At 30.3% G+C, this 10,340-nt stretch overlaps 1 protein-coding gene across 3 annotated transcripts; it reads left to right on the top strand.

Annotated features, from left to right (window-relative positions):
* On the top strand, nucleotides 4,773-6,878 carry LOC104756323 (protein SHI RELATED SEQUENCE 7-like). Of its 3 annotated transcripts, none has more exons than XM_010478900.2 (3): nucleotides 4,773-5,117; nucleotides 5,229-5,900; nucleotides 6,384-6,878. In XM_010478900.2, exons 2-3 carry the CDS (start codon nucleotides 5,234-5,236, stop codon nucleotides 6,767-6,769), a joined length of 1,053 nt encoding a protein of 350 aa, XP_010477202.1. In that variant the 5' UTR covers nucleotides 4,773-5,117; nucleotides 5,229-5,233; the 3' UTR covers nucleotides 6,770-6,878. The 3 variants fall into 3 exon arrangements, with proteins under 3 accessions (XP_010477202.1, XP_010477201.1, XP_019095023.1); XM_010478899.2 differs by having other exon boundaries at nucleotides 5,220-5,900; XM_019239478.1 differs by lacking the exon at nucleotides 4,773-5,117 and having other exon boundaries at nucleotides 5,128-5,900.

Below are 10,340 nucleotides of genomic sequence, written 5' to 3'. Positions count from 1 at the left end.
AGAACTAGCCCTCTTCCTTAATTATTTGTTTTCACTTTACTTTTCTCACCTATCCAAGTCCAACCACAACTTAAACTTCACTACCACTACCACTGGTCCACAAACAACTTATATATACAGTATCTCTATTTTCAAATATCTGTTGTGTATAGAACTGTATGAGCTAGCTACTAGTTAAGGAGTTACATTTTCCAAATATATATATTTGGAAGTTTTGAGTTTTTTTTTTCTTCTTCTAATTCATGGGTTTGTCTAGCCAATGATTCTTGGAGTGATCACCTCACCCCGACATAGTATTGAATTTGAACTTTGGATATATAGCTCGTCCAATGGGGAGTGATATCTTTCATCGGATCGAATCGAATCCCAAATATTAGCATGCTGTCAAATTTAGCTAATCCTTTAACATTTTCTTAAATAAGTTTAACAGATTCTCTCAATTATATATATATATATATATATATATATACATATCTATATATATGCATTTTTAAAATTTCTTAATAAAATGTATATTATAGAGTACTTTCGTGTCTTCACATATACTATATACGAATAAAGTTTCATTTTATATATCTTAACTTTACCAAGAAGCTTTGAGTCACTTCATTCCTTTATATATTCAACAAGACAAAAAGCCATTCGAGGCGGAAAGAGCATAATTATCATTTTGCTTTTTGATTAAAAACTGATGGTCACTGAGGAATGTGGAACCTTCATGAATCTTATGTTAGTTTTAACAAAACGTACACTCATTTATTTTCGCCTAACATCATACGGATTACGGAAGGGACATTTTATCATGTACATCTCCAACTTCTTCGTATAATTACATAATTACAATGAGACTAGAGGAAGCTAGCATTTCAAGCCAATATCGCTCTACCAGGACTAGAATCATTATTAAAATATACAGTAAGTTTTAAGAAAATAAAATTCGGAAGACTTTTTGGTTGAATCATAAAACTAAATTTTTAGATCTATCACGGGTAGAAAGTTTTCCTAGTGGTCAAAAAAAAAAAGTGTATCCAACGAAAATCGATTTATAGTTTAGACTAACAGAAACAATAACTAATTTCGATTATCATTACTTGTAACAAATTTAAACTCATATTTGTTAGTGTTTTTAGCAACTAAAAAAAAAGTAGAAACTCTAATTTTGGCCAAGATTTTGGGGTGAATAAAAACCCTCTCATTTTCAAAGATAATTTGCATCCTTAAAAAACAAACAGACGATAGAGAATCGAGATGTGTACGTACTTTCGTATTCATCTAAAGTTTTTGTTCAGCTTAAATTCAATCATTATCCTTGATAGTTTAGTACATCAGTAAGATACTTTAGCCAGAAACAGTACCTCAGTATATCGTTTTTGTTATCAGTATTAAACAAGAAAAAAGACATAGATACACTAGCTATCAAAGATAATGATTGACTTCTAGTTTTAACTTTTAAGAGAGAGAGAGAGAGAGATATAGGTAGAGAGAGGAAGTGAAGGGTGAGCACAAGGCTCGAGGGTGAAAGACAAAAGACATAATAATTTGGACTTCTCTTCTTATATAAATTTCCCCAAACAAGTCATGCACCCCACAGTCCTCACTCTCTACTTGCCTATGTGTGTGTATTGACAAATCATAGTAAGATCATGTTCCAATAATCATTTGTTATGTAATCACTAAACACTGCCTTATATGCTATATCATTTGCCATAATTATTTCTGAGCACGCAAAACATTTGTATTTTTTTCATTACCATTTTAATATGTTATACTCCTCCATAGTCTATTCCCTATAAACTGATATTTAGATTTTTTTTTTCTTAATTACACCAAGAATAATGTTCTATAGTTACATTTTCCGTAAACTTCAAAAAAAAAAAATGAAAAAGCTGAATTTACCAAATTGTTATTGGTTAGTAATTATAGAAAAGTGTTTGTGTGAAAAGTTATATATTTATGATTAAAAATTAGTTATTTATATGCATCAAATCTTTAAAATACAATCTCTAACAAAAAGAGAATATAAATTTTCACTAAAAAAACTTCCCACGCATCTTTAAAAAAATGGCTAGTTAGGCTGTTTCGTAATTGCAAATCAATGTCTAATACCACCAAAATGTTGATCCCTATGGTTCGAAAACATTGGGAACTTTCATCATTTGATCATGCAATAGAATCTCATGGCCTAGGATTCTAATTCATAGGACAGTCATTCCGAAGTAAATTTCTTAATAGGACAGATCGTAAACTAAAATTAACTAATGTGATGTGAAAATAACATTAACTAATGGATGGTGAAATTTTGAACGATGAAAAGCTACCTACCATATATGTTTTTGTTAAAGTTCAATTATTTTTCATTACGAAAATTAAATACTATAATAAAAGAAAATCCCTTCACACAGTGTACTGAGAGAATTTCGCCATTTTGCCATTTCGTAGTGTTATCAATTTTTTTTTTTGTTTTGGGGCAAACCGTAGTGGTATCAACTTATCAATCATATCCTCTTTGGAAAATTCAGAGAATATCACGATGCATTATATATAACATCATCCTTAAGAAGAAAAAAAATTCTATCGACTTTATATATTCGTAATCCGTGTATTGAGAGAATTACGCTTGACAAAACACAAAACAAAGGTAGGCCTCATCGAGCACAACAAAAACATAAAGAAAATTTTCTAAAGAAAAGACAAAAGAGAGATTAGGCAACTAGTTTAATCATTGAAGATCCAGTCATCGAAGTTAGGAGTTCATGATTTCAATTCTAATAAAAATACATTAAAAATACTTACTATCTAGTCCACCAAAGAAAAAAACTCCCGCCTTGAGTCCGTAATTACGTATCAACTTTACTATCGTACGCAAGCCAATAGTACCAAAATAACCCATATAAGTCGAAACCCATAACGAAATACAGTATGTTAATTTTTCTTTATGGTTGTTATTTGATATTATGGAAAGTTACATCATCGTTTCATTATTTTTACCATGTAATTGTCGGTTGTTATTTGATTCTATGTTACATCTACGAGAAGTCAAAATCTCAGTTGAGTCGTGACTTTGGACTGTCTAAACATACCACTTTACATCAGTACTTATTAGTTAGAGAAAACGGTATAGTCATAAATCGGGGTTACATCAATTAGTTATGCATGCATGTGATTTTATAGAGCGATTTTATTTACAAACAATTATAAATCAGTACCACTAGCTATATATGAACCAGTAACACAACCGTTTAGAATTACAAAAAAAAAAAACATTAGAAATAACTTGAAAAATAAGATGTCTTATTTACTAACCAATTATAATGGATGATATAAGCAATTTAACAATAGTTCTCGTTTTTTTTGGGATCAGATATGCCATTTGTACTAATTTACTATTATGACTTTTGACTGGAAATTTTATCGACTTTAGTTTAATTAATACCAAATGACGCAAAACATACTAATTAACATTAAATTGCGCCGCTAAATCACGCGGTTCCATGTGATCAAAGACCTCGGAGTGGATTTGCTTGTTTGGTCTCACTCTCACGCCAATTAAAAGGTGTCTGTTTTACTTTTTTTCTCCTATAGTTTATAGCCTACGATATGATATGGCCAGGGGTTACTTAATTATACCACGAATTAGTTAACTCACGGATTTATAAGAGGTATCTCAATAAAAGATCTAATAAATTTTAATCAGATCAAACTTATATATGATATTTATATTTCTGAAACCTTTGAACCATCGCATGGAGTAGTTTGGTTGGACTTGGAGACCGAAATGGATCCTATCCATCCGTTGGTTGATAATTATTATTACTCGTGACCTAAAACTTAGACTTTATAGGGTTTGCTGTCGAGCAATTATTAATTTTAAACTGCACATTCACTGTATATAATTTACTTTGTTTAACCGCATTTTCACAGCACTTTTAAAGTTTCAATTATGGAAACTCAGCTATTCAGTCTTATTATAGTGATAATCTATCTGCGCATGAATTACTCATGAACGGCTTTTAAATACCCCAGCAATATAGAGATTATTGGATTATTGGTCTTGGATAAGTATAGACAATTTCACTTAAGAATTTAATTATATTTCATCAAAGAGAAAAAAAATAATCTTAAAACAGCAAAAATAAATAACTGTACTTACATATGATTCAGTTTAATAACGTACCATGATAAAGTTTTTTTTTCCTTTTCAGAATTTGATTTCAGCCAAATAGTATTGGTTTTGGTGGAGTCTAACTAATCTCTTGATTAAGCCAAATGAAGCAATTGCCGACAAAAATAAAAGAGGCAAAGGACACACACATATATTGTTAAAATATTACCGCACGAGGCACCGTTTGATCAAAAGAATAAACATTTCCAATCACGTCCGGTAAAAAATTATGTCAAATGACCGTCTAATCACACCATCTTCTTAAGCGGCAACGTTTTTAGCTGGTTTCAAATCCAACCAGTGTTCTGAATTCGAAGTGATCCGGCCTGTCGGACTTAGCTTTAAACATGCGACTTCAACAAAAGCTCGGTTTGGTGATTGATTTATTTAACTGATATTATATACATGTATATAAATTTTCTTGAATAATTAAATTTCTGTAAGATATTCAATAACTATAAAAATCGCCATCTCGAATTATTTCTTTTATAAAAGTTCCAGCCAGGGAAAAAAATACTATGGCATAACAAATTTAATTGTATAAAGATATATATAGTACGAATTTATTAATATATGCATATGAATATTAAAATTATGTGATATTTATTGTGATGGGGATTCATTGAAACTGGAAGACAACTGTAGAGAAAGTGCCCCATAGAAGAAGATCTTCATAGTACTCTCTCTATCTCTCTTCTCTCTCTTTCTACCCACAGAGAAAACCAGCAGTAGCAGTAAATTGCTTGAGTTCTTGATGACAGAGACAATGTCTTAAATGATATGAAGAGAAGCAATAAAACCTTGGCGGCGTTTGCAGCAGTTTCTTAAGTTTCCTCACCATTTATCATCATTACTCTCTCATCTGCTCCCAAATCTGCTCCTTTTTAAATACGACCAAACACATATCTCTCCAAGTCTAGCTAGCAATTAATGAGCTAGATAGCAAAAGAGAAAGGTAAACTCAAATCCCCAAAAAATAATTTATTCACAAACCCCAAAACACTCTCACAAGTTCTCTCTCTCTCTCTCTCTTAAATTTCTTTTGGTTTGTATTAAGTGGAAGCAGAAGAAATGGCTGGATTGTTCTATCTAGGAGGGAGAGATCACAACAAACAAGATCATCAACATCAAGACAAGGATCATAATGAAGACAAGAGCAACAATTATCTCTATCTATACAAAGACGAGATCTACAACAACAACAAGGGTTTTGAGATTTGGCCACCTCAATATTTTCAACAACAACAAAACCACGTTGCTGCTCCAACAAATCTCTACTCTTTTGGTATGGTCCCAAGTGGTGGTGGTAGCAATAACAATAACCGGAGTACTAATCGGAGTTTGTACTTCAACGTCGTCTCCGATCATGAGGCGCCGGTGAGATCCTCTACGGGAGGGTTTACGGTAACGAGGCAAGGAAACATGAATTGCCAAGACTGTGGGAATCAAGCCAAGAAAGATTGTCCTCATATGAGATGTCGTACTTGTTGTAAGAGCCGAGGGTTTGATTGCCAAACACACGTGAAGAGCACGTGGGTCCCGGCTGCTAAACGCCGTGAGAGACTGGCTCAGTTAGCTGCTTTGCCAGCTAAACGGATAAGAGACGCTACTAGCTCAGGCGGTGGGGATGATGATGGTGATGATGACCGAGAGAACGAGAAAAATGGCGGTGGAGATGACAGTTGTGGTGGTGGCTCGGCTCTTGCTTGCACCCGTGTGGTTAATGCTAATTCTTCAGGTATGGGTCGATGAGGTTTTGATTATTTAACATCGAATAAATCTTTTTGCAAATTTAGAAAATATTTTTAAAAAACAATTTTTTTATGAGATCTGATTATGAAATGGTTTGACAAGAAAGCTACAATGGTATTTGATTGTGAATAGATGTCCACCGGATTTTGCTGCTTTATTTTTTGCTGTTTGATTTTGATTAATACTTTTTTAGTCACTATTCTTTAGTAAACGGTTTTCATGAGCCTACTATGCTTAACCCACTCTCCAAGATTTGTTTGACTTTAAAATCAATACTCTTGGGTAGAAATATACCAAGCTTGGGTTTTGTTTAATTACAAGGGTTTGGTTCTTTTTCCATATATTACCCAAATCGAAACTTTGATGTAATAATAGACATATGTTAATTATATGTTGTCTACATATATAGAAGCATAGGTTTTGTTTTAGATTTTGAAGTAATTATTTATTTTAAATTTAATGAAACTAGGGTTAGAGACTAGTCACATGCCACCGGAGATAAGCTCACCGGCGGTTTTCCGGTGTATGAGAGTCAGCTCAATCGACGATGAAGACGAAGAGTATGCTTATCAAACGGCTGTGAGTATCGGAGGACACGTGTTTAAAGGCATACTCTACGACCAAGGTCCATCGGATCACCACCGCTACAGTTCAAACCTCACCGCCGATACCTCTCAACACCATCTTAACCTCTTGGACTCAACAGCTTCAGCCGCTACTACAACTGCCGTGACAGTCGTTAACAGTAACAACGGATCGATTGACACTTCATCGCTTTACACTGCGGCGACTGCGGCTCCGTTCAACGCATTTGTCGCCGCCGGTACGCCTTTCTTTGCACCTCCTAGATCTTGAGATCTCAACGTATGAAGATGTTAAATCTTTAAAACGTTTATGGTTAATTATTAATACTCTTATAATTATCAGTGATCTACAAGTACGAGAGATGATTTATTTGAGTATTTTTGTTGTTGTCGGACAATATGGTGACTTGTCGTGTACCTACCTAGGGTTTGTGAGTACTGATTAACATGCACACCGTACGTTTCCTTGAGATAAATGAGAAATTATTGGTAGTATTATTTAAAAAATAAATTTGGGGAGACACGAGCTAAGATGAGTACTCCACTGTTGAATTAGTGTCAGAGTTTCAAGTTGATCTTCTGCTTGTTGTTTTTAATGTTTGATCTTCCCAATGCGATCGACATAACTTCTTTGTCTTTCTGAAAAAGAATATGTTAAAAAAAAAATGTTTGATCTTCTGTACAAAATAGGGTTTTAAAAAGTATATATCTTCTGTAGTAGTATAAAAATAGGGTTGGGGTTTGATAGTGAATTAGCTTTCTGGCTGGTGTTGAACTCGAAGCTGCTTTTTCCCAGTTTATCCGTTTGCTTGCCGGATCTAAAACAGGACTTAACCAGGTTTCGTGTTCTATTGAGCAAACAATTTGAATTCTATTTTTATAAAAGAAAAAAAAAAAGTATGTTACCCAATGCAGTTTGTGCAGCAAAACAGTAGAAAGCATCATTAGTTTGCATACCATTTGGTATATACACAGTACAATATTTTCACATAATACATCAAAAAGATAATACATAGGAAATTTCATCATGAAAATATTACCGCCTGTCAATCAATTTATAATGTAACTCCACTCTTATATATTGTTCTAGTGTTTCATATTAAAAATATCAAAACTAATATTTTTTTTTTTGTTTGCATATATAACATCCTAACATAAACTTAATTTCATTAGTTTGTGTTTCTGCACGTATATTATGCATTGAAACTCATGTTCCTTCCGGTAATATAATCGGACTGAATATATACTAATAGAAGAAGTTTTAATCGACAATCATACACAAGTTGTCGTTCTCACATGGAGATGACGACTTATTGTGGGAGATCGGACGTTAGGTTTAATAATTATTGTCAAGAAAAAACATCAGGACAATACATTACATGTGAGTATTGATTGGTGTGGATGAATGTAAATGGAGGGTATTTACCAACTACTTCTCTACAAAAATTTATCATTTTTATATATACATTAGGCTATATAACTTGCATTTGGTGCCTATTTGTATTACTGAGTTTTTTCTGATGAAACTGTCAATAATGATCGTTATAAAAAATTACCGTTTTTTTCTTTCTTTGAAGCTTTAATCATCCACTTTCCCAAATTCTGTAGCGAGTCTGCATTAGTTAACAAGAGCTGCATTATTATTGTTTTAGATTGCTTGATTTAGGACATGTTAAAGTGATAATCAGAAAAAGATGGAAGTTTCCCAAATTTGTTGTGAGTCTGACTCGCGCCATGTGTTCTCTCTTCTCGCGATCTCTATCTCTCTCTTATATATATACTAGAAAGTAGCCCACGCGATGCGTGGTTTATGTATACATTATTAATTTGATATAAAATAAAGTTTTTATTCAATTATATATGAAATGTATAAATGTAATTGTTAATATATGTCTTAGAAAAATAATATTCATAATACTACGGTGCATTTACAATTTATTACTTATATATGTTACAATTTAAAGAGGAAAGTTAAAGTAAATATTATTAAATATTTTTGATTACAATGTATTGTTGAAATTATTTAAACAGTATGTTACTATAGTAATAAGACCATTACTTATAGCAAAATCAACTATATATGGTATTTTCGTTAATAGTTAAGATAAATTATTATTATTTTTTTTTTGGAAAATAAAAAACTGATAAGTAGTCAAGAAAGAAAAGTGTAAGATCGTTTTATTGTCATCATCTAAAAATAATAGTTAACAAAAAATAGTTTTATATATGATAAGTCAATTTTAAAATAATTTATTAAAACAATATCACAAAACAAATATCTTAAACTATAAGTTTAACCAGTTTTTATAAAAATTCATGAAAATAAAAGTCTGTGAAATTTAATATATTTTTTATTTTCTATATATTGTCTCTACTTCTAGTCATTTTAATATAAGTAGTATGATTAACAATAAATTAAATTTTGAAATTACTTTTTCCTGTTATATCATAGGGTGATAAAGCAATTATGTTATGATACCATTATGTGTTTTTTTAGTACATATAGTTTAAACACAATCAAAATATAACTTATAAACTACTATTAAATACAAATTTGAGTTGTGTCTTTAATACAATATATGATTATTGAATATAATGTGAGGTTTTTATATAATGTGAGGTTATTATTTTTGTAACAATTTTAAAATTCAAAAAGCAAACTATACAACAATTATATTTTTTTTAACAAACTATATAAGATACAAATAAAATAAAGTAAAAAAAAAATAGAATGTTAAATTTAAAATTAATGAGAATGACATGTGTCACAAATATAGAGTGTCAAATGTCACATTGTTAGGCAAAATTAGAAAAAAAAAACCTTAAAACGATATCACAAAACATATATCTTATACTCTAAGTAACTAATCTTTTATAATAATTCATGAAAATAAAAGTGTCTCAAATTTAATATACATATTTTTTTCTTCTATAAATTGTCTCTATTTTCTAATCATTTTAAAATAAATAGTATAATTAACAATAAATTTTGAAACTATTGTTTTCTATTATTTCTTGGGGGAGATAAAACAATTATGTTATGATACCAATTTTTTTTTAGTACATATGTTTTAAAGACAATCAAACTGTAACATATATAATACTATTAAATACACAATTTGAGTTGTGTCTTTAATACATTATATATAATTATTGAATATAATATGATTTGTATATATATAGATTTGAAAATCTTCTATATTTTTAAATTAGTCTATCATAAGTTAATTTGGTTTCAGTTTTTACTTTAAATGTATGAAACCATTTTCTAATTTTATTTGGTTTCAATTGTTTATATTTTTTAGTTGGGTTGATCAGTATTTTTTTTTAGGTTCTTATGATGTATGATTTCATTATGAAATATATTAGATGCTAAAACTAAAAAATGAAAGGAAGATATTTTTGTAACAATGTTGAAATTCAAAAAGCAAACTATATAACAATTATATTTTTCTAACAAACTATACACCATATAAAATACAAATAAAATAAAGTCAAAAAGAAAATAGAATGTTAAATTTAAAACTAATGAGAATGATATGTGTCACAAATATAGAGTATCAAATGTCACATTGTTAGGCAAAGTTAGAAAAAACCTGATTTTAAAACGATATCACAAAACATATATCTTATACTCTAAGTCTAACTAATTTTTTATAATAATTCATGAAAATAAAAGTGTGTCAAATTTAACATTGTTACATGAAAATTTAATATAATAATTCATGAAAATATTATTGTTGTATAGTTTGCTTTTTGAATTTCAACATTGTTACAAAAATATCTTCCTTCCATTTTTTAGTTTTAGCATCTAATATATTTCATAATGAAATCATACATCA

Source organism: Camelina sativa, chromosome 17 (genome assembly GCF_000633955.1).
Source record: "Camelina sativa cultivar DH55 chromosome 17, Cs, whole genome shotgun sequence".
Lineage (NCBI taxonomy): Eukaryota > Viridiplantae > Streptophyta > Magnoliopsida > Brassicales > Brassicaceae > Camelina > Camelina sativa.
Note: the sequence above shows the minus strand (reverse complement) of the source record. Positions and strands in the feature narration are given on the sequence as shown.

Excerpts from the sequence above, each read along its gene's own strand:
- LOC104756323 (XM_010478900.2), top strand. The coding sequence starts at position 5,234 with ATGGCTGGATTGTTCTATCTAGGAGGGAGAGATCACAACAAACAAGAT. Across the intron at positions 5,901-6,383 it reads GGTTAATGCTAATTCTTCAG|GGTTAGAGACTAGTCACATG; the intron begins GTATGGGTCGAT and ends TAATGAAACTAG.